Source organism: Anomaloglossus baeobatrachus, chromosome 4 (assembly GCF_048569485.1).
Source record: "Anomaloglossus baeobatrachus isolate aAnoBae1 chromosome 4, aAnoBae1.hap1, whole genome shotgun sequence".
NCBI lineage: Eukaryota > Metazoa > Chordata > Amphibia > Anura > Aromobatidae > Anomaloglossus > Anomaloglossus baeobatrachus.
Window position 1 is genome coordinate 293,971,942 of NC_134356.1, and position 25,082 is coordinate 293,997,023.

The 25,082-nt window shown below is 43.6% G+C and overlaps 1 protein-coding gene across 3 annotated transcripts in view; it reads right to left on the bottom strand.

Moving 5' to 3' along the window:
- The window catches only part of PHLDA1 (pleckstrin homology like domain family A member 1), a 53,501-nt gene extending 31,135 nt beyond the window's left edge, over positions 1-22,366 (bottom strand). For 2 of the 3 annotated variants that reach the window (XR_012753035.1, XM_075344909.1), the window contains exon 1: positions 19,587-20,250. Coding sequence is in view for 2 of the 3 variants with exons in the window: in XM_075344909.1 (XP_075201024.1) it covers positions 19,621-20,190 (570 nt within the window). In the remaining variant the exon portion in view is untranslated. Of the gene's footprint in view, positions 1-19,586; positions 20,251-22,202 lie in introns of those variants that run through there. The other variant, XM_075344910.1, reaches the window with a different exon arrangement.
- Positions 22,367-25,082: the final 2,716 nt, after the last annotated feature.

A 25,082-nucleotide genomic window follows, 5' to 3' on the forward strand; every position in this document is an offset into this window, starting at 1 on the left:
CACTTTGATGCCAGTTCTGATGCCCAGAACCTGTTTGGGAAAGGCTGTAGTGATCTGAATTTGATGTGTGGCATCACTAGGTATGTCAATGTAGTGTGAGATCAGTGGCCCAAAGCCATTTAACCCCTCAAAAACACCAGTTACTTATTCAAATCTGTGAAAACTGCGATTTTGCCAACTTTGATGCCAGTTCTGATGCCCAGAACCTGTTTGGGCCAGGCTGGAGTGATCTGAATTTGATGTGTGGCGTCACTAGGTATGTAAATGTAGTGTGAGATCAGTGGCCCAAAGCCATTTAACCCCTCAGAAACACCAGTTACTTATTCAAATCTATGAAAACTGGGGTTTTGCCCACTTTGATGCCAGTTCTGATGCCCAGAACCTGTTTGGGCCAGGCTGGAGTTATCAGAATTTGATGTGCGGCAACACTAGGTATGTAAATGTGGTGTAAGATCAGTGGCCCAAAGCCATTTAACCCCTCAAAAACACCAGTTACTTATTCAAATCTGTGAAAATTGGCTGTGTGCCCACTTTGATGCCAGTTCTGATGCCCAGAACCTGTTTGGGCCAGGCTGGAGTGATCTGAATTTCATGTGTGGCATCACTAGGTATGTAAATGTGGTGTGAGATCAGTGGCCCAAAGCCATTTAACCCCTCAAAAACACCAGTTACTTATTCAAATCTGTGAAAACTGGGGTTTTGACCACTTTGATGCCAGTTTTGATGCCCAGAACCTGTTTGGGCCAGGCTGGAGTGATCTGAATTTGATGTGCGGCATCACTAGGTATGTAAATGTGGTGTGACATCAGTGGCCCAAAGCCATTTAACCCCTCAAAAACACCAGTTACTTATTCAAATCTATGAAAACTGTGGTTTTGCCCACTTTGATGCCAGTTCTGATGCCCAGAACCTGTTTGGGCTAGGCTGGAGTGATCTGAATTTGATGTGCGGCAACACTAGGTATGTAAATGTGGTGTGAGATCAGTGGCCCAAAGCCATTTAATCCCTCAAAAACACCAGTTACTTATTCAAATCTGTGAAAATTGGCTGTGTGCCCACTTTGATGCCAGTTCTGATGCCCAGAACCTGTTTGGGCCAGGCTGGAGTGATCTGAATTTGATGTGTGGCATCACTAGGTATGTAAATGTGGTGTGAGATCAGTGGCCCAAAGCCATTTAACCCCTCAAAAACACCAGTTACTTATTCAAATCTGTGAAAACTGAGGTTTTGCCCACTTTGATGCCAATTCTGATGCCCAGAAACTGTTTGGGCCAGGCTGGAGTGATCTGAATTTGATGTGTGGCATCACTAGGTATGTAACTGTGGTGTGAGATCAGTGGCCCAAAGCCATTTAACCCCTCAAAAACACCAGTTACTTATTCAAATCTGTGAAAACTGAGGTTTTGCCCACTTTGATGCCAGTTCTGATGCCCAGAAACTGTTTGGGCAAGGCTGGAGTGATCTGAATTTGATGTGTGGCATCACTAGCTATGTAAATATGGTGTAAGATCAGTGGCCCAAAGCCAATTAACCCCTCAAAAACACCAGTTACTTATTCAAATCTGTGAAAATTGGCTGTGTGCCCACTTTGATGCCAGTTCTGATGCCCAGAACCTGTTTGGGCCAGGCTGGAGTGATCTTAATTTGATGTGTGGCATCACTAGGTATGTAACTGTGGTGTGAGATCAGTGGCCCAAAGCCATTTAACCCCTCAAAAACACCAGTTACTTATTCAAATCTGTAAAACTAGGTTTTTGCCCACTTTGATGCCAGTTCTGATGCCCAGAACCTGTTTGGGCCAGGCTGTAGTGATCTGAATTTGATGTGTGGCATCACTAGGTATGTAAGTGTGGTGTAAGATCAGTGGCCCAAAGCCATTTAACCCCTCAAAAACACCAGTTACTTATTCAAATCTGTGAAAATTGGCTGTGTGCCCACTTTGATGCCAGTTCTGATGCCCAGAACCTGTTTGGGCCAGGCTGGAGTGATCTGAATTTGATGTGTGTCATCACTAGGTATGTAACTGTGGTGTGAGATCAGTGGCCCAAAGCCATTTAACCCCTCAAAAACACCAGTTACTTATTCAAATCTGTAAAACTGGGGTTTTGCCCACTTTGATGCCAGTTCTGATGCCCAGAACCTGTTTGGGCCAGGCTGTAGTGATCTGAATTTGATGTGCGGCATCACTAGGTATGTAAATGTGGTGTGAGATCAGTGGCCCAAAGCCATTTAACCCCTCAAAAACACCAGTTACTTATTCAAATCTGTGAAAACTGAGGTTTTGCCCACTTTGATGCCAGTTCTGATGCCCAGAAACTGTTTGGGCCAGGCTGGAGTGATCTGAATTTGATGTGTGGCATCACTAGGTATGTAAATTTGGTGTGAGATCAGGGGCCCAAAGCCATTTAACCCCTGAATAACACCAGTTACTTATTCAAATCTGTGAAAACTGCGATTTTGCCAACTTTGTTGCCAGTTCTGATGCCCAGAACCTGTTTGGGCCAGGCTGGAATGATCTGAATTTGATGTGGGACATCACTAGGTATGTAAATGTGGTGTAAGATCAGTGGCCCAAAGCCATTTAACCCCTCAAAAACACCAGTTACTTATTCAAATCTGTGAAAATTGGCTGTGTGCCCACTTTGATGCCAGTTCTGATGCCCAGAACCCCTTTGGGCCAGGCTGGAGTCACTTCAGTTTGATTAGAGGCATCACTAGATATGCAACTCTGGTGTTAGATCAGTGGCCCAAAGCCATTTAACCCTTTCACTAACATACTTTGGTGCCCACTTTGATGCCAGTTCTGATGCCCAGTTTGGGCCAGGCTGGAGTGATCTGAATTTGATGTGTGGCATCACTAGGTATGTAACTGTGGTGTGAGATCAGTGGCCCAAAGCCATTTAACCCCTCAAAAACACCAGTTACTTATTCAAATCTGTGAAAACTGCGATTTTGCCAACTTTGATGCCAGTTCTGATGCCCAGAATCTGTTTGGGCCAGCCTGGAGTGATCTGAATTTGATGTGTGGCCTCACTAGGTATGTAAACGTAGTGTGAGATCAGTGGCCCAAAGCCATTTAACCCCTCAAAAACACCAGTTACTTATTCAAATCTGTGAAAACTGTGGTTTTGCCCACTTTGATGCCAGTTCTGATGCCCAGAACCTGTTTGGGCTAGGCTGGAGTGATCTGAATTTGATGTGCGGCAACACTAGGTATGTAAATGTGGTGTGAGATCAGTGGCCCAAAGCCATTTAACCCCTCAAAAACACCAGTTACTTATTCAAATCTGTGAAAATTGGCTGTGTGCCCACTTTGATGCCAGTTCTGATGCCCAGAACCTGTTTGGGAAAGGCTGTAGTGATCTGAATTTGATGTGTGGCATCACTAGGTATGTCAATGTAGTGTGAGATCAGTGGCCCAAAGCCATTTAACCCCTCAAAAACACCAGTTACTTATTCAAATCTGTGAAAACTGCGATTTTGCCAACTTTGATGCCAGTTCTGATGCCCAGAACCTGTTTGGGCCAGGCTGGAGTGATCTGAATTTGATGTGTGGCGTCACTAGGTATGTAAATGTAGTGTGAGATCAGTGGCCCAAAGCCATTTAACCCCTCAGAAACACCAGTTACTTATTCAAATCTATGAAAACTGGGGTTTTGCCCACTTTGATGCCAGTTCTGATGCCCAGAACCTGTTTGGGCCAGGCTGGAGTTATCAGAATTTGATGTGCGGCAACACTAGGTATGTAAATGTGGTGTAAGATCAGTGGCCCAAAGCCATTTAACCCCTCAAAAACACCAGTTACTTATTCAAATCTGTGAAAATTGGCTGTGTGCCCACTTTGATGCCAGTTCTGATGCCCAGAACCTGTTTGGGCCAGGCTGGAGTGATCTGAATTTCATGTGTGGCATCACTAGGTATGTAAATGTGGTGTGAGATCAGTGGCCCAAAGCCATTTAACCCCTCAAAAACACCAGTTACTTATTCAAATCTGTGAAAACTGGGGTTTTGACCACTTTGATGCCAGTTTTGATGCCCAGAACCTGTTTGGGCCAGGCTGGAGTGATCTGAATTTGATGTGCGGCATCACTAGGTATGTAAATGTGGTGTGACATCAGTGGCCCAAAGCCATTTAACCCCTCAAAAACACCAGTTACTTATTCAAATCTATGAAAACTGTGGTTTTGCCCACTTTGATGCCAGTTCTGATGCCCAGAACCTGTTTGGGCTAGGCTGGAGTGATCTGAATTTGATGTGCGGCAACACTAGGTATGTAAATGTGGTGTGAGATCAGTGGCCCAAAGCCATTTAATCCCTCAAAAACACCAGTTACTTATTCAAATCTGTGAAAATTGGCTGTGTGCCCACTTTGATGCCAGTTCTGATGCCCAGAACCTGTTTGGGCCAGGCTGGAGTGATCTGAATTTGATGTGTGGCATCACTAGGTATGTAAATGTGGTGTGAGATCAGTGGCCCAAAGCCATTTAACCCCTCAAAAACACCAGTTACTTATTCAAATCTGTGAAAACTGAGGTTTTGCCCACTTTGATGCCAATTCTGATGCCCAGAAACTGTTTGGGCCAGGCTGGAGTGATCTGAATTTGATGTGTGGCATCACTAGGTATGTAACTGTGGTGTGAGATCAGTGGCCCAAAGCCATTTAACCCCTCAAAAACACCAGTTACTTATTCAAATCTGTGAAAACTGAGGTTTTGCCCACTTTGATGCCAGTTCTGATGCCCAGAAACTGTTTGGGCAAGGCTGGAGTGATCTGAATTTGATGTGTGGCATCACTAGCTATGTAAATATGGTGTAAGATCAGTGGCCCAAAGCCAATTAACCCCTCAAAAACACCAGTTACTTATTCAAATCTGTGAAAATTGGCTGTGTGCCCACTTTGATGCCAGTTCTGATGCCCAGAACCTGTTTGGGCCAGGCTGGAGTGATCTTAATTTGATGTGTGGCATCACTAGGTATGTAACTGTGGTGTGAGATCAGTGGCCCAAAGCCATTTAACCCCTCAAAAACACCAGTTACTTATTCAAATCTGTAAAACTAGGTTTTTGCCCACTTTGATGCCAGTTCTGATGCCCAGAACCTGTTTGGGCCAGGCTGTAGTGATCTGAATTTGATGTGTGGCATCACTAGGTATGTAAGTGTGGTGTAAGATCAGTGGCCCAAAGCCATTTAACCCCTCAAAAACACCAGTTACTTATTCAAATCTGTGAAAATTGGCTGTGTGCCCACTTTGATGCCAGTTCTGATGCCCAGAACCTGTTTGGGCCAGGCTGGAGTGATCTGAATTTGATGTGTGTCATCACTAGGTATGTAACTGTGGTGTGAGATCAGTGGCCCAAAGCCATTTAACCCCTCAAAAACACCAGTTACTTATTCAAATCTGTAAAACTGGGGTTTTGCCCACTTTGATGCCAGTTCTGATGCCCAGAACCTGTTTGGGCCAGGCTGTAGTGATCTGAATTTGATGTGCGGCATCACTAGGTATGTAAATGTGGTGTGAGATCAGTGGCCCAAAGCCATTTAACCCCTCAAAAACACCAGTTACTTATTCAAATCTGTGAAAACTGAGGTTTTGCCCACTTTGATGCCAGTTCTGATGCCCAGAAACTGTTTGGGCCAGGCTGGAGTGATCTGAATTTGATGTGTGGCATCACTAGGTATGTAAATTTGGTGTGAGATCAGGGGCCCAAAGCCATTTAACCCCTGAATAACACCAGTTACTTATTCAAATCTGTGAAAACTGCGATTTTGCCAACTTTGTTGCCAGTTCTGATGCCCAGAACCTGTTTGGGCCAGGCTGGAATGATCTGAATTTGATGTGGGACATCACTAGGTATGTAAATGTGGTGTAAGATCAGTGGCCCAAAGCCATTTAACCCCTCAAAAACACCAGTTACTTATTCAAATCTGTGAAAATTGGCTGTGTGCCCACTTTGATGCCAGTTCTGATGCCCAGAACCCCTTTGGGCCAGGCTGGAGTCACTTCAGTTTGATTAGAGGCATCACTAGATATGCAACTCTGGTGTTAGATCAGTGGCCCAAAGCCATTTAACCCTTTCACTAACATACTTTGGTGCCCACTTTGATGCCAGTTCTGATGCCCAGTTTGGGCCAGGCTGGAGTGATCTGAATTTGATGTGTGGCATCACTAGGTATGTAACTGTGGTGTGAGATCAGTGGTCCAAAGCCATTTAACCCCTCAAAAACACCAGTTACTTATTCAAATCTGTGAAAACTGCGATTTTGCCAACTTTGATGCCAGTTCTGATGCCCAGAATCTGTTTGGGCCAGCCTGGAGTGATCTGAATTTGATGTGTGGCATCACTAGGTATGTAAATGTAGTGTGAGATCAGTGGCCCAAAGCCATTTAACCCCTCAAAAACACCAGTTACTTATTCAAATCTGTGAAAATTGGCTGTGTGCCCACTTTGATGCCAGTTCTGATGCCCAGAACCTGTTTGGGCCAGGCTGGAGTGATCTGAATTTGATGTGCGGCATCACTAGGTATGTAAATGTGGTGTGACATCAGTGGCCCAAAGCCATTTAACCCCTCAAAAACACCAGTTACTTATTCAAATCTATGAAAACTGTGGTTTTGCCCACTTTGATGCCAGTTCTGATGCCCAGAACCTGTTTGGGCTAGGCTGGAGTGATCTGAATTTGATGTGCGGCAACACTAGGTATGTAAATGTGGTGTGAGATCAGTGGCCCAAAGCCATTTAACCCCTCAAAAACACCAGTTACTTATTCAAATCTGTGAAAATTGGCTGTGTGCCCACTTTGATGCCAGTTCTGATGCCCAGAACCTGTTTGGGCCAGGCTGGAGTGATCTGAATTTGATGTGTGGCATCACTAGGTATGTCAATGTAGTGTGAGATCAGTGGCCCAAAGCCATTTAACCCCTCAAAAACACCAGTTACTTATTCAAATCTGTGAAAACTGAGGTTTTGCCCACTTTGATGCCAATTCTGATGCCCAGAAACTGTTTGGGCCAGGCTGGAGTGATCTGAATTTGATGTGTGGCATCACTAGGTATGTAACTGTGGTGTGAGATCAGTGGCCCAAAGCCATTTAACCCCTCAAAAACACCAGTTACTTATTCAAATCTGTGAAAACTGAGGTTTTGCCCACTTTGATGCCAGTTCTGATGCCCAGAAACTGTTTGGGCAAGGCTGGAGTGATCTGAATTTGATGTGTGGCATCACTAGGTATGTAAATATGGTGTAAGATCAGTGGCCCAAAGCCAATTAACCCCTCAAAAACACCAGTTACTTATTCAAATCTGTGAAAATTGGCTGTGTGCCCACTTTGATGCCAGTTCTGATGCCCAGAACCTGTTTGGGCCAGGCTGGAGTGATCTTAATTTGATGTGTGGCATCACTAGGTATGTAACTGTGGTGTGAGATCAGTGGCCCAAAGCCATTTAACCCCTCAAAAACACCAGTTACTTATTCAAATCTGTAAAACTAGGTTTTTGCCCACTTTGATGCCAGTTCTGATGCCCAGAACCTGTTTGGGCCAGGCTGTAGTGATCTGAATTTGATGTGTGGCATCACTAGGTATGTAAGTGTGGTGTAAGATCAGTGGCCCAAAGCCATTTAACCCCTCAAAAACACCAGTTACTTATTCAAATCTGTGAAAATTGGCTGTGTGCCCACTTTGATGCCAGTTCTGATGCCCAGAACCTGTTTGGGCCAGGCTGGAGTGATCTGAATTTGATGTGTGTCATCACTAGGTATGTAACTGTGGTGTGAGATCAGTGGCCCAAAGCCATTTAACCCCTCAAAAACACCAGTTACTTATTCAAATCTGTAAAACTGGGGTTTTGCCCACTTTGATGCCAGTTCTGATGCCCAGAACCTGTTTGGGCCAGGCTGTAGTGATCTGAATTTGATGTGCGGCATCACTAGGTATGTAAATGTGGTGTGAGATCAGTGGCCCAAAGCCATTTAACCCCTCAAAAACACCAGTTACTTATTCAAATCTGTGAAAACTGAGGTTTTGCCCACTTTGATGCCAGTTCTGATGCCCAGAAACTGTTTGGGCCAGGCTGGAGTGATCTGAATTTGATGTGTGGCATCACTAGGTATGTAAATTTGGTGTGAGATCAGGGGCCCAAAGCCATTTAACCCCTGAATAACACCAGTTACTTATTCAAATCTGTGAAAACTGCGATTTTGCCAACTTTGTTGCCAGTTCTGATGCCCAGAACCTGTTTGGGCCAGGCTGGAATGATCTGAATTTGATGTGGGACATCACTAGGTATGTAAATGTGGTGTAAGATCAGTGGCCCAAAGCCATTTAACCCCTCAAAAACACCAGTTACTTATTCAAATCTGTGAAAATTGGCTGTGTGCCCACTTTGATGCCAGTTCTGATGCCCAGAACCCCTTTGGGCCAGGCTGGAGTCACTTCAGTTTGATTAGAGGCATCACTAGATATGCAACTCTGGTGTTAGATCAGTGGCCCAAAGCCATTTAACCCTTTCACTAACATACTTTGGTGCCCACTTTGATGCCAGTTCTGATGCCCAGTTTGGGCCAGGCTGGAGTGATCTGAATTTGATGTGTGGCATCACTAGGTATGTAACTGTGGTGTGAGATCAGTGGTCCAAAGCCATTTAACCCCTCAAAAACACCAGTTACTTATTCAAATCTGTGAAAACTGCGATTTTGCCAACTTTGATGCCAGTTCTGATGCCCAGAATCTGTTTGGGCCAGCCTGGAGTGATCTGAATTTGATGTGTGGCATCACTAGGTATGTAAATGTAGTGTGAGATCAGTGGCCCAAAGCCATTTCACCCCTCAAAAACACCAGTTACTTATTCAAATCTGTGAAAATTGGCTGTGTGCCCACTTTGATGCCAGTTCTGATGCCCAGAACCTGTTTGGGCCAGGCTGTAGTGATCTGAATTTGATGTGTGGCATTACTAGGTATGTAAATATGGTGTGAGATCAGTGGTCCAAAGCCATTTAACCCCTAAAAAACACCAGTTACTTATTCAAATCTGTGAAAACTGCGATTTTGCCAACTTTGATGCCAGTTCTGATGCCCAGAACCTGTTTGGGCCAGGCTGTAGTGATCTGAATTTGATGTGTGGCATCACTAGGTATGTAAATGTGGTGTGAGATCAGTGGCCCAAAGCCATTTAACCCCTCACAAACATCAGTTACTTATTCAAATCTGTGAAAATTGGCTGTGTGCCCACTTTGATGCCAGTTCTGATGCCCAGAACCTGTTTGGGAAAGGCTGTAGTGATCTGAATTTGATGTGTGGCATCACTAGGTATGTCAATGTAGTGTGAGATCAGTGGCCCAAAGCCATTTAACCCCTCAAAAACACCAGTTACTTATTCAAATCTGTGAAAACTGAGGTTTTGCCCACTTTGATGCCAATTCTGATGCCCAGAAACTGTTTGGGCCAGGCTGGAGTGATCTGAATTTGATGTGTGGCATCACTAGGTATGTAACTGTGGTGTGAGATCAGTGGCCCAAAGCCATTTAACCCCTCAAAAACACCAGTTACTTATTCAAATCTGTGAAAACTGAGGTTTTGCCCACTTTGATGCCAGTTCTGATGCCCAGAAACTGTTTGGGCAAGGCTGGAGTGATCTGAATTTGATGTGTGGCATCACTAGGTATGTAAATATGGTGTAAGATCAGTGGCCCAAAGCCAATTAACCCCTCAAAAACACCAGTTACTTATTCAAATCTGTGAAAATTGGCTGTGTGCCCACTTTGATGCCAGTTCTGATGCCCAGAACCTGTTTGGGCCAGGCTGGAGTGATCTTAATTTGATGTGTGGCATCACTAGGTATGTAACTGTGGTGTGAGATCAGTGGCCCAAAGCCATTTAACCCCTCAAAAACACCAGTTACTTATTCAAATCTGTAAAACTAGGTTTTTGCCCACTTTGATGCCAGTTCTGATGCCCAGAACCTGTTTGGGCCAGGCTGTAGTGATCTGAATTTGATGTGTGGCATCACTAGGTATGTAAGTGTGGTGTAAGATCAGTGGCCCAAAGCCATTTAACCCCTCAAAAACACCAGTTACTTATTCAAATCTGTGAAAATTGGCTGTGTGCCCACTTTGATGCCAGTTCTGATGCCCAGAACCTGTTTGGGCCAGGCTGGAGTGATCTGAATTTGATGTGTGTCATCACTAGGTATGTAACTGTGGTGTGAGATCAGTGGCCCAAAGCCATTTAACCCCTCAAAAACACCAGTTACTTATTCAAATCTGTAAAACTGGGGTTTTGCCCACTTTGATGCCAGTTCTGATGCCCAGAACCTGTTTGGGCCAGGCTGTAGTGATCTGAATTTGATGTGCGGCATCACTAGGTATGTAAATGTGGTGTGAGATCAGTGGCCCAAAGCCATTTAACCCCTCAAAAACACCAGTTACTTATTCAAATCTGTGAAAACTGAGGTTTTGCCCACTTTGATGCCAGTTCTGATGCCCAGAAACTGTTTGGGCCAGGCTGGAGTGATCTGAATTTGATGTGTGGCATCACTAGGTATGTAAATTTGGTGTGAGATCAGGGGCCCAAAGCCATTTAACCCCTGAATAACACCAGTTACTTATTCAAATCTGTGAAAACTGCGATTTTGCCAACTTTGTTGCCAGTTCTGATGCCCAGAACCTGTTTGGGCCAGGCTGGAATGATCTGAATTTGATGTGGGACATCACTAGGTATGTAAATGTGGTGTAAGATCAGTGGCCCAAAGCCATTTAACCCCTCAAAAACACCAGTTACTTATTCAAATCTGTGAAAATTGGCTGTGTGCCCACTTTGATGCCAGTTCTGATGCCCAGAACCCCTTTGGGCCAGGCTGGAGTCACTTCAGTTTGATTAGAGGCATCACTAGATATGCAACTCTGGTGTTAGATCAGTGGCCCAAAGCCATTTAACCCTTTCACTAACATACTTTGGTGCCCACTTTGATGCCAGTTCTGATGCCCAGTTTGGGCCAGGCTGGAGTGATCTGAATTTGATGTGTGGCATCACTAGGTATGTAACTGTGGTGTGAGATCAGTGGTCCAAAGCCATTTAACCCCTCAAAAACACCAGTTACTTATTCAAATCTGTGAAAACTGCGATTTTGCCAACTTTGATGCCAGTTCTGATGCCCAGAATCTGTTTGGGCCAGCCTGGAGTGATCTGAATTTGATGTGTGGCATCACTAGGTATGTAAATGTAGTGTGAGATCAGTGGCCCAAAGCCATTTCACCCCTCAAAAACACCAGTTACTTATTCAAATCTGTGAAAATTGGCTGTGTGCCCACTTTGATGCCAGTTCTGATGCCCAGAACCTGTTTGGGCCAGGCTGTAGTGATCTGAATTTGATGTGTGGCATTACTAGGTATGTAAATATGGTGTGAGATCAGTGGTCCAAAGCCATTTAACCCCTAAAAAACACCAGTTACTTATTCAAATCTGTGAAAACTGCGATTTTGCCAACTTTGATGCCAGTTCTGATGCCCAGAACCTGTTTGGGCCAGGCTGTAGTGATCTGAATTTGATGTGTGGCATCACTAGGTATGTAAATGTGGTGTGAGATCAGTGGCCCAAAGCCATTTAACCCCTCACAAACATCAGTTACTTATTCAAATCTGTGAAAATTGGCTGTGTGCCCACTTTGATGCCAGTTCTGATGCCCAGAACCTGTTTGGGAAAGGCTGTAGTGATCTGAATTTGATGTGTGGCATCACTAGGTATGTCAATGTAGTGTGAGATCAGTGGCCCAAAGCCATTTAACCCCTCAAAAACACCAGTTACTTATTCAAATCTGTGAAAACTGCGATTTTGCCAACTTTGATGCCAGTTCTGATGCCCAGAACCTGTTTGGGCCAGGCTGGAGTGATCTGAATTTGATGTGTGGCGTCACTAGGTATGTAAATGTAGTGTGAGATCAGTGGCCCAAAGCCATTTAACCCCTCAGAAACACCAGTTACTTATTCAAATCTATGAAAACTGGGGTTTTGCCCACTTTGATGCCAGTTCTGATGCCCAGAACCTGTTTGGGCCAGGCTGGAGTTATCAGAATTTGATGTGCGGCAACACTAGGTATGTAAATGTGGTGTAAGATCAGTGGCCCAAAGCCATTTAACCCCTCAAAAACACCAGTTACTTATTCAAATCTGTGAAAATTGGCTGTGTGCCCACTTTGATGCCAGTTCTGATGCCCAGAACCTGTTTGGGCCAGGCTGGAGTGATCTGAATTTCATGTGTGGCATCACTAGGTATGTAAATGTGGTGTGAGATCAGTGGCCCAAAGCCATTTAACCCCTCAAAAACACCAGTTACTTATTCAAATCTGTGAAAACTGGGGTTTTGACCACTTTGATGCCAGTTTTGATGCCCAGAACCTGTTTGGGCCAGGCTGGAGTGATCTGAATTTGATGTGCGGCATCACTAGGTATGTAAATGTGGTGTGACATCAGTGGCCCAAAGCCATTTAACCCCTCAAAAACACCAGTTACTTATTGAAATCTATGAAAACTGTGGTTTTGCCCACTTTGATGCCAGTTCTGATGCCCAGAACCTGTTTGGGCTAGGCTGGAGTGATCTGAATTTGATGTGCGGCAACACTAGGTATGTAAATGTGGTGTGAGATCAGTGGCCCAAAGCCATTTAACCCCTCAAAAACACCAGTTACTTATTCAAATCTGTGAAAACTGAGGTTTTGCCCACTTTGATGCCAGTTCTGATGCCCAGAAACTGTTTGGGCCAGGCTGGAGTGATCTGAATTTGATGTGTGGCATCACTAGGTATGTAAATTTGGTGTGAGATCAGTGGCCCAAAGCCATTTAACCCCTGAATAACACCAGTTACTTATTCAAATCTGTGAAAACTGCGATTTTGCCAACTTTGTTGCCAGTTCTGATGCCCAGAACCTGTTTGGGCCAGGCTGGAATGATCTGAATTTGATGTGGGACATCACTAGGTATGTAAATGTGGTGTAAGATCAGTGGCCCAAAGCCATTTAACCCCTCAAAAACACCAGTTACTTATTCAAATCTGTGAAAATTGGCTGTGTGCCCACTTTGATGCCAGTTCTGATGCCCAGAACCCCTTTGGGCCAGGCTGGAGTCACTTCAGTTTGATTAGAGGCATCACTAGATATGCAACTCTGGTGTTAGATCAGTGGCCCAAAGCCATTTAACCCTTTCACTAACATACTTTGGTGCCCACTTTGATGCCAGTTCTGATGCCCAGTTTGGGCCAGGCTGGAGTGATCTGAATTTGATGTGTGGCATCACTAGGTATGTAACTGTGGTGTGAGATCAGTGGTCCAAAGCCATTTAACCCCTCAAAAACACCAGTTACTTATTCAAATCTGTGAAAACTGCGATTTTGCCAACTTTGATGCCAGTTCTGATGCCCAGAATCTGTTTGGGCCAGCCTGGAGTGATCTGAATTTGATGTGTGGCATCACTAGGTATGTAAATGTAGTGTGAGATCAGTGGCCCAAAGCCATTTCACCCCTCAAAAACACCAGTTACTTATTCAAATCTGTGAAAATTGGCTGTGTGCCCACTTTGATGCCAGTTCTGATGCCCAGAACCTGTTTGGGCCAGGCTGTAGTGATCTGAATTTGATGTGTGGCATTACTAGGTATGTAAATATGGTGTGAGATCAGTGGTCCAAAGCCATTTAACCCCTAAAAAACACCAGTTACTTATTCAAATCTGTGAAAACTGCGATTTTGCCAACTTTGATGCCAGTTCTGATGCCCAGAACCTGTTTGGGCCAGGCTGTAGTGATCTGAATTTGATGTGTGGCATCACTAGGTATGTAAATGTGGTGTGAGATCAGTGGCCCAAAGCCATTTAACCCCTCACAAACATCAGTTACTTATTCAAATCTGTGAAAATTGGCTGTGTGCCCACTTTGATGCCAGTTCTGATGCCCAGAACCTGTTTGGGAAAGGCTGTAGTGATCTGAATTTGATGTGTGGCATCACTAGGTATGTCAATGTAGTGTGAGATCAGTGGCCCAAAGCCATTTAACCCCTCAAAAACACCAGTTACTTATTCAAATCTGTGAAAACTGCGATTTTGCCAACTTTGATGCCAGTTCTGATGCCCAGAACCTGTTTGGGCCAGGCTGGAGTGATCTGAATTTGATGTGTGGCGTCACTAGGTATGTAAATGTAGTGTGAGATCAGTGGCCCAAAGCCATTTAACCCCTCAGAAACACCAGTTACTTATTCAAATCTATGAAAACTGGGGTTTTGCCCACTTTGATGCCAGTTCTGATGCCCAGAACCTGTTTGGGCCAGGCTGGAGTTATCAGAATTTGATGTGCGGCAACACTAGGTATGTAAATGTGGTGTAAGATCAGTGGCCCAAAGCCATTTAACCCCTCAAAAACACCAGTTACTTATTCAAATCTGTGAAAATTGGCTGTGTGCCCACTTTGATGCCAGTTCTGATGCCCAGAACCTGTTTGGGCCAGGCTGGAGTGATCTGAATTTCATGTGTGGCATCACTAGGTATGTAAATGTGGTGTGAGATCAGTGGCCCAAAGCCATTTAACCCCTCAAAAACACCAGTTACTTATTCAAATCTGTGAAAACTGGGGTTTTGACCACTTTGATGCCAGTTTTGATGCCCAGAACCTGTTTGGGCCAGGCTGGAGTGATCTGAATTTGATGTGCGGCATCACTAGGTATGTAAATGTGGTGTGACATCAGTGGCCCAAAGCCATTTAACCCCTCAAAAACACCAGTTACTTATTGAAATCTATGAAAACTGTGGTTTTGCCCACTTTGATGCCAGTTCTGATGCCCAGAACCTGTTTGGGCTAGGCTGGAGTGATCTGAATTTGATGTGCGGCAACACTAGGTATGTAAATGTGGTGTGAGATCAGTGGCCCAAAGCCATTTAACCCCTCAAAAACACCAGTTACTTATTCAAATCTGTGAAAACTGAGGTTTTGCCCACTTTGATGCCAGTTCTGATGCCCAGAAACTGTTTGGGCCAGGCTGGAGTGATCTGAATTTGATGTGTGGCATCACTAGGTATGTAAATTTGGTGTGAGATCAGTGGCCCAAAGCCATTTAACCCCTGAATAACACCAGTTACTTATTCAAATCTGTGAAAACTGCGATTTTGCCAACTTTGTTGCCAGTTCTGATGCCCAGAACCTGTTTGGGCCAGGCTGGAATGATCTGAATTTGATGTGGGACATCACTAGGTATGTAAATGTGGTGTAAGATCAGTGGCCCAAAGCCATTTAACCCCTCAAAAACACCAGTTACTTATTCAAATCTGTGAAAATTGGCTGTGTGCCCACTTTGATGCCAGTTCTGATGCCCAGAACCCCTTTGGGCCAGGCTGGAGTCACTTCAGTTTGATTAGAGGCATCACTAGATATGCAACTCTGGTGTTAGATCAGTGGCCCAAAGCCATTTAACCCTTTCACTAACATACTTTGGTGCCCACTTTGATGCCCATTTTTATGCCAGTTTTATAATTTTTGCAGCTGGTTTTGAGTGTATGTATATTAGAGCACATCAGTGCATTGTATTTTATTATTGTCATGTGTTATTTTTGTTGTTAAACGTGTAAAAAACTGAAAAAACTAAATTGCCGAATAAGAAACTGACGAATAAGAAATCAACTTCAGCCCCGAATAAGAAACTGGACGAATAAGAAACCAACTTCAGCATCGTCAACTGCTTTACATTTCAAAGCATTCGTGTAGAGACACTGAGCATACACACCAAGGGACGCATTTAGAAAACATCCATTCACATAAAACAGTATAGTGCATATGTACAATAGAGAAGGAAATGATTACGGTATTTATGCCATAGTGCAAGATCCCCAGAATGCCAACCAAAGTTTCTAAGAAATTCAGACCCAACAAGTAAAAAGCGTGAGGATCTTTATGTAAACTTTACACAATCCAGGTAGTAGAATAGAGCCTAAGGCTGCTTTCACACATCCGGTAGGTGCAGAGCCGGCCAGTCCAGCTCTAAAAACTATGCAACGGATGCAGCGAAAAAGCCACATCCTTTGCATAAGTTTTTTAAATGCGGCCCGTCCGGTTTTTGCCGCTTGCAGCATGCTACTGAGCATGCGCAGTGGCAAAAACCGCATGCGGCGGCCGGATGCGGCTCATCCGGCAACCATAGGCATGCATTGAAGAATGCGTCGCATCGGCCGGATGCGGCGCGATGCGGGTTTTTTTTGCCGCACAAAAAAACGTGCCAGGCAACGTTCCATCCGGCCGCCGCATCGGCTAAATCTGCCGCATGCAGCAAAAACTGGATGGAATGCAAGCCCATGCGGCACAATGCGGCACTAATTAAAGTCTATGCAGGAAAAACGCAACCGGCAGAATAAAAAACCGGTTGCGTTTTTCCTGCAAAGTGCCGGATTGTGCCACACAGGAAAAACCGGAGGTGTGAAAGCAGCCTAAGATTGCATACCACAGGGAGGTGCAAAGATCTCGTAGAGTTCAGGAATTCTAGAAACAAGTACTTTCATGGAAATCAATACAAACAACTGTCAAAGTTGGGCACTAGAACATTCCTAAACAAAAAAGCTGGCTTTTGGGGATTTGTCCACAATATATGTATATCTAGAAGTGGTCACAATTAAAAAAAAAAATTGTTCTAATATCCACTTACTAAATAATAAAAAAAGGTACAATAGTGCTTGAAACTTTGTGAACACCTCGAAATTTTCCACATTTCTGCATAAAATTTGACTAAAATACAGTGCCATGAAAAAGTAATTATACTCCATTAGCTTTTTCATGTTACACCCCCAAACTTAAGTGTACTTTATTTAGATTCTATGTGATATCCAAAACAAGATAGCAAGCATTAGTGAAGTGCAATGGAAATTATACATGGCTTTCTAAACATTGTAAAAATATAAATCTGGAAATTGTGAGGTCCATTTGTATTCAGCCCCCTGTAGTCCAACACCCCTCAATAACATCCCAAGTGAGCAACTGCTTCAACAAATCACCTGACAAAATGAGTACACCTGTGGAGAATTTATTCTCAGTAGAACTACAGCTGTTCTGTGAAGGATTGTTTGAGAATATTAAGAATCAAACAGAATCATTAAAAAAAATATATAAAAAAACCCCCACAAACAAAAAGGAACACACCAGACAGGTCAGGGGAAAAGTTGTGGAGAAGAGCAAAGCAGGGATAGGTTGTACAAAAATAGCCCAAGCTAAAAAAAAAAAAAGCCATTGAGCACTTAGATCCATCATTCAAAAATGAAAAGGTGTACGGCACAACTGCAAACCATTCATCAAGGTGAATTTCTACTTCTTTATTTCTTCTACTTTTCAGTTTACCCACTGTGTATGACCTAATCTAATGTATAATGTTCTCCTGTCAACTCTACTGTCTTGTCAAATAGTAATTCATGTTATGATTTAAGTTGTGCTGCTGTGATACCATAAATTCCCACGGGATCAACAAAAGTGTATCGTATCGTATCGTACCATCCACCTAAACTGATATGCCAAGCAAGGAGAGCACTAGTTGGAGAAACAGGCAAGAAGCCCTCGGTAACTCTGGAGAAGTTTCAGAGATCCACAGCTCAGGTGGAACGATCTATCCACAGGACAGCTATTAGTCATATACTTCACAAATCTGGCTATTAATCAGATTGGGGAGACAAAAGACATTTTTGAAAGTAAGCCATAAGTCCTGTTTGCAGTTTATAAAAAGCATTGTAGGGGGACACAGCTAGGATGTGAAAGAATGTGCTCTGAGCTTTTTTTTGGGATAAATGCAAAATTCTGCGTGTGGTGGAAAATTAACACTACATATCACCCTGAAAACACCATAACCACTGTCAAACATGGTGGTGGCAGCATCATGCTGTGGAGGTGCTTTTCTTCAGCAGAGACAAGGAAGCTGGTCAGTTAATGGGAATATTGATGGAACGAAATACAGGACAATGCTGGAGGAAAAACCTGTTAGATGCTGCAAAAGACTTGAGATTGAGGAGTAGGTTCCCCTTCTATCTGGACAACGACCCTAAACCTACTGTCAGCTACAATGGAATGATTAAGATTAAAGCTTATTGTGTTTGAATGGGGGTCAAAGTCGAGACCCTCATCCCATTGAGAATCTGTTACAAGACTTTAAAATTGCTGTTCACAAATTACTTAATGATAATTTGAAGGTGAAATTAGTGTCTGGTGTTTTCATCAATGGGCTGATAATCAGGGGTTAGTGGGTAACCTGTTTTTAGTGTCTGGTGTTTTCATCATTGGGCTGATAATCAGGGGTTAGTGGGTAACCTGTTTTTAGTGTCTGGTGTTTTCATCAATGGGCTGATAATCAGGGGTTAGTGGGTAACCTGTCTTATTAAAGCACAGGGATCTATCAGCCTGATCTTCACCACACGTTTGTAGAAGTGTGTCATGGCACAAACAAAGGAGATTTCTGCTGACCTAAGACATGTTGATGTTCCTCATTTCTCTACTTGTGAGCAAATCTGGATCAAATTAATGCAGAAATATGAAACATTCTGAAGGATTTGCAAACTTTCAAGGATCACTATTCTCAAGTCCCCTTTGAACTCTAAACCAGATGGTTTTGTTGGTAATGTGTAAAAAGGGATAAAGGTGCAGTTCTCAAGAAGTCATTCTTCACAGAACCGCACTTTACTAAATTTGGAAACATGGACCTTACATTTTTGTATATTTTCCGTTTTACATAACACCTTTTCCATGTGCCCTCCTTTTGTTTCTATATAAGTTGTAAGGATCCCCACCTCTAGCCAATGATGCAGAATATGTTTCAGTTGTGAAGGATTGTGTGGCATGTGAAGAAGATAACCCCACATTAGCCATGCAGACGATGGCTTCCCATGAAATCTTTAGTGGCAGGGAACTGAAGCATGGGCTTCCTTACTATGGCAGTGTTATTCTTAGCAATGTGCAGATGTGCGACTTCCCTGCAGGCAGGGCCAGATGATTGTAGTGTGTTCTGTGACAGGACTGGCAAAGCAAGAGTATCATTAAGCAGAACAAAGAACAGCACCATTTCTCCAGGTGCAGCAGCCAAAAGTCTGCAGCAAGCAACCAACCCATAGAATAGTGGAATGTGTTCAGCTCTACTACTATCATAGAGAGTGTATAAAGCCATGCCAGCTCCATAAAGCCCTGCTCATCTCCCTCATATGGCACAATTCTAACCTACAATGAACCCATCAGAGTGCCCATGGGGGTGTATTTAGCTTGCCTATAATATTAGCACATTGGTGGTAGTCCTAGCTCCCAGAGCCAACAATAGGACCTTCCTGAAATGTCTAGAGACAAGTCAGAACATGTTACAATGTCAGAAACAAAATCCCTTAATAAGCATTCAGTCCTTCCCATAAGGATATGTATTCCCTATAAGAATATGCAACAGACAGGATACTACAGCACAATATTTACAAAATATGATAACAAAGTATTTGTATAGAACTCTATGATCCAGAACTGTTCTATAACCCAAAACTTTTAGGCACTCTTAGTCCTTTTTATCTCTAGCAGCTCCAGGGTGACCCATGTCTGGTGTGTGCCCTGGGGATTACCTGGAATCTGGAGGGTGCTGCCCAGGCTCTGGGGTTATGCGGAGTTGGAGGCACTCCTGATGCGGTGCCCATGCTGCTGGACCAGGTGCTGCTGCTTCTGCCTGGTGGACTTTACTGCCAGGATGGCTTGTCTGTTCTTATACTGCACCATCTGCAATGTGATCTCTGCATTCCAGCCCTCGTCCTGTGGACACCGAAAATCTATCTCCCGGCCCTCTGCCATGACCACTGTGAAATACACATATTTGCCTTTCCTCTCCACACAGTCCACAGTCTTCATGTTGGAGAAATGCAGCTCCTTGATCCTGGCCGGTTCGGTTGGAGAGCCAGGCTGCTGAGGCTGCTGAGGCTGCTCCAGCTGTTTGGGTGGAATGAGCAGAAGACCTTCCTCGGTCAGCAGGCACCTCTTCTTCTTCCAGAGCTGCAGCAAGCCATCGCTCCTCTTCTCCAGAAGTCCTTCCTTCACCACCTTACAGCTGCTCTCCAACATACTAGTCACTGATGGGTGCAGGTGCCAACGGTGAAGCCCTGCTGAGCCTACAGGGGTGGGAGACGACTTGAGCAGGGAGATCCAATGCGAGACCAGACTCTGAAAAGGAATCATTAACAGTGAGATGTGGCAGCAGACAGCAGCACTGTGGGCAGCGTGACGGCAGCAGCTGCAGTCTGCTCTGGAGACTTCCCAGAACATGGCGCTCTCCAGAGCTAGGCAGTAGGCGCCACCTGCTGGCTAATGTGCATCATTGCAGCTCATTTTTCACAGAGCTCTAGATCTATGTATTTATTTTATTGCCTAGCTGTGAAAAGGTATTTTTTTATTATACTTACATTTTGGGTCTTTTTTTAATTTCTCAAGTAAATGTAGTTTTGGCTAAAAATCATTTTTGTAATTGAGTGATATTAAACATTTTGTTACAGGTAAAACATATCTTTGTACCGTGTTAGCCAGTAGAGATAAAAAATTGTTTAAAAGAACTGAAGTCCTCAGTGGTTGATACCTTTTAATGTCTAACTGAAAAGATTGTAATAGCAAGCTTTCAAGACTACTCAGGTCTCTACCATGCCTGATGAAGAGACCTGAGTAGTCTCGAAAGCTTGCTATTAGCTATTACCATCTTTTCAGTTAGCCATTAAAAGGTATAAACCACTGAGAACTTCAGTTCTTTTAAACAATTTTTTATTAAACATTTTGTACAATTTCTTGTTAACTCATTTCATTGAGAATCGATCAATCAGTGAGCTTGCTCTGAGGTCCAATTGGAGAAATTGCAACTTTTATATGTATTTTATTTGCTGCTCTCAGCTGATTTATGACCATAGACCACATCAAAGTTGAATTTACAGGGCAATAAACCATAGACCACATCAAAGTTGAATTTACAGGGCAATAAAGAGCTGGTATAAGGGCGCTTTCACACTTGCGTTGAACGGCATCCGTTGCTATTCGCCGCCTTGAGGAATTACGGTAACCGTTGCAGGAAACCATTTTCTTACTCATAGACTTCTATTAGCTACGGATAGCAATGGATGCATCAGCCGACACTGCGTTGCATCCGCCTGGCGGATGGAACGCTGCATGTACTGTTTTTCTGCGCTTGGCGGACTGTCAAAAAAACGCAACCTGCAGGATTCCGTCGGCGTCCATTGTTTTTATAATGGACGCCAATGGTGACGCAATTTCGTTAGAATCTGTCATTTGACGGATTCCGTTAACGCATCCATCTTTACACAACTGTGCATGCTCAGATGTGTAAAGTCAAGGAAAAAAACTATAACGGATTGCGTTATTTTGTACGATCCGTTGCATCCATTTTGCCACTATATGCAACACATCCGTCACACAACGCAATGCAACGGATGCCGTTCAACGCAAGTGTGAAAGCAGCCTAAGCCAAATGGTGCAAAATGGTCAATGAAATTGAATAATTGGCATTTGGCCCCAAATAGATGTCCCCAGAGATGGACAACCCTATTCTGAGAACTGGAGACTGAATGGATCAGATCAGTCATTTCGGTACAGTACAATAAATCTCCCCCTCTGGTTCCCTCTAGCCTAAAGTTGATGAAAACATTATACATTCATCTATAAAGCAAATGTAGATAGGACATAAATATAAAAATGTCCTAGGATCTGCATGAAATTATATACAATCATATTATTATTTCCAACCAGCTGGTATAACGTATATGCAATGACTGTAGGTGATGACAGTGAACCTGTGTCTATAAACTTTGATTTACAGGATTTCTACATCCTTTTTTACTGGTCTACTTTACAGCTGGCACTTAGTGCCAACACTGCCACATATCCAAACCATTAATGTTTCATGCCAAGATAGTAAATGTAATTAGAATCTGATACAGAATAATAATAATAGGGCATCTATGGCTTTTTATAGGACAATGCAGCTCCAAGGAATAAAGGAACAGATAAATCCCATTTCCCCCTATGGATAACATTACAGATTGCTGGAGATAAGCACAACAGTAATATACTACACTGCACCGGATTGATATTAATATAGAACTAAATGAAGTCTATTTCTTCTACATGGCCTTTATGGGAAGGATGTTATGCTATTAAATAACGATCCCCACAATAGTGGTGATACTTACTTGGCAAGAAGCGGAGTAATGTGTTAGGTTCCAGCAGGCGGCTATATAGATATATTAAATAAATCCTCCGGTAAAATAGACAGGCTTGTAATAGGGAGCACAACTCTGTCCTGTGTGACTGCAACAGCTGCAGCCTTGAGCTTTCCCTGGAAAATCTTCCCCTCTGGCTTTTGAAGCAATTCCCGCCCACAGGCAGCAGCAATCCAGAGACATAAGAGCTTGGGATTTTGTAAGGAGGGCTCAGCCACAAGCCTGGAAGTGGCGAGGAAGCAGTAGGGCTGGGAAGACAACCCTAGCAGCACACCATTCATCATTCTGCTCATGGTGGCGTCCACAATCTGCACATTCCATTGGCTCTAGTTTTCGTATGGCCTTCTGAATCTGGCCTGACAGATATTGACATGTAATGAGAAAACATCTTTCCCTTCCAAGATGTAACCATTTAGTACCCGTAACTAGACGGGCCTTCTGTCAATCACCGCCCACTTATATGGTCAACCTTGACTTGGTAAAGTCGGTTCCAAGTTCAAAGGTTCCTTTAGGGCATGTGCACACCATAAGGATTTCTGCAGACATTTCTAAATCAAAAATGTGTCTCTTGGCAGAAAAAAAAACAGCATAAGAAAATGTGTGTTTTTGCATACATTTTTAAGTTTCTTTTAATGTCTTTTTTTCCCATTGATTAGAATGGATGAAAAGCTCTGCAAAAACGCTTAAAGAATTGCCATGCTGCAGAATGAAACTGCTTCACGTCTGCAACAAAAAAATACACAACATGTGTACAAGATTTCAGAAATCTCTTATTTTGCTGGAATGGTAAAAGACATTTTTGTAGGAAAATGTGAATGTGTGAACATACCCTTAGACGGATTTTGGGCATTTATGAGCAATCAGTGAGTACACTGTTTGGCCTTCTTCTAATCTTCTAATACCCGTTTTTGTCTTATACATGAAAAAAATTTACTAATTTCCATCCATGGATTAAAGGGGTTGTCCACTACAAAGCATATTATCTACATCGATGTATGTGGCGATAGAAGGCTTTTTCTAAATACCTTCTGTTGTCAATGCTGCCTGTGAGCGGCGCTATCGCTGTACACTCATCCGCCATCATGTGACCTGGGCTGCAGCAACCTCTAATGTCCGATGATGTCACGTCAACTTCTGAAATTGGACCCGGCATCACCGAGGTGGCACCCGATCTCCATGAGTGACTTGGCTGTGGGTGAAGTTTCACTGCACATCCCAGCCCCCATCACTCATGCTTGTGGCGCTCTGCGGTGAGGGAGAGAGCGAGCGCATGAGATGATGGGCTGTAACATGCGATGAAACTTCTCCGACAGCCCAGTCACTAACGGAGATGCCGGGTCAACTTCCAATTCCAGACGTTAACTTAACATCACCGGACATCAGAGGTCACTGCAGCCCGGGTCACGTGATGGGGATGAGCGGACAGCGATCATTAGTGAACATTAGGGTGCAATTACAACTACAGTGCCATCAGTGCGCTGTGCAAGGTTTCACAAACCCATACACTTGAATGTTTGATTTTGATCGATCAACTCCAATCAAAATCACATCTTCATTTTTGAGGTGGTGGCTGCTTGGGGAGCACTCAGTCCTCAAAAACACACGGACATGTAAGCAGCCTTACAGAATATAATGGGTGCAGGTTCTATTCATGAAAAACACAGATAGAACATGTATGAGAAACATGGAGCTCTGAATGCAACCTTATTGAACATGGCTTTGGCCTAAAGATATTTTTCAGCTTTAAACTCAAACTTTCTTTCTCCACAAGATAGCTGTATAAAAGAGAATGCAAAGAATACAGTCATGGCCAAAAGTTTTGAGAATGCTACAAATATTGATTTTTACAAAGTCTACTGCTTAAGTTTTTCTAATGGCAATTTGCATATACCCCAGAATGTCATAAAGAGTGATCAGCTTAACAGAAATTACTTGCAAAGTCAATATTGGCTAAGAAAATGAACTTTAACCCACAAAACACATTTCAACATCATTGCATTCCTGCCTTAAAAGGAGCAGCTAACATTGTTTTAGTGATTGTTCCATTAACACAGGTGTGGGTGTTGATGAGGACAGGGCTGGCGATCAATCAGTCATGATTAAGTAAGAATGACACCACTGGACACTTTAAAAGGAGGCTGGTGCTTGGTATCATTGTTTCTCTTCAGTTAACCATGGTTATCTCTAAAGAAACACGTGCAGCCATCATTGCTCTGCACAAAAATGGCCTAACAGGGAAGAGTATCGCAGCTACAAAGATTGCACCTCAGTCAACAATCTATCGCGTCATCAAGAACTTCAAGGAGAGAGCTTCCATTGTTGCCAAAAAGGCTCCAGGGCGCCCAAGAAGGACCAGCAAACGCCAGGACCGTATCTTACAACTGTTTCAGCTGCGGGATCAGACTACCAGCAGTGCCAAGCTAGCTCAGCAATGGCAGCAGGCTGGTGTGAGTGCTTCTGCACGCACTGTGAGGCGGAGTCTGCTTGAGCAAGGCCTGGTTTCAAGGAGGGCAGCAAAGAAGCCACTTCTCTCCAAAAAAAACATCAGGGACCGACTGATATTCTGCAAAAGGTACAGGGAGTGGACTGCTGAGGACTGGGGTAAAGTCATTTTCTCAGATGAATCCCCTTTTCGATTGTTTGGGACATCTGGAAAACAGCTTATTAGGAAAAGAAGAGGTGAGCGCTACCACCAGTCTTGTGTCATGCCAACTGTTAAGCATCCTGAAACGATTCATGTGTGGGGTTGCTTCTCAGCCAAGGGAATCGGCTCACTCACAGTCTTGCCTAAAAACACAGCCATGAATAAAGAATGGTACCAGAATGTCCTCCAAGAGCAACTTCTCCCAA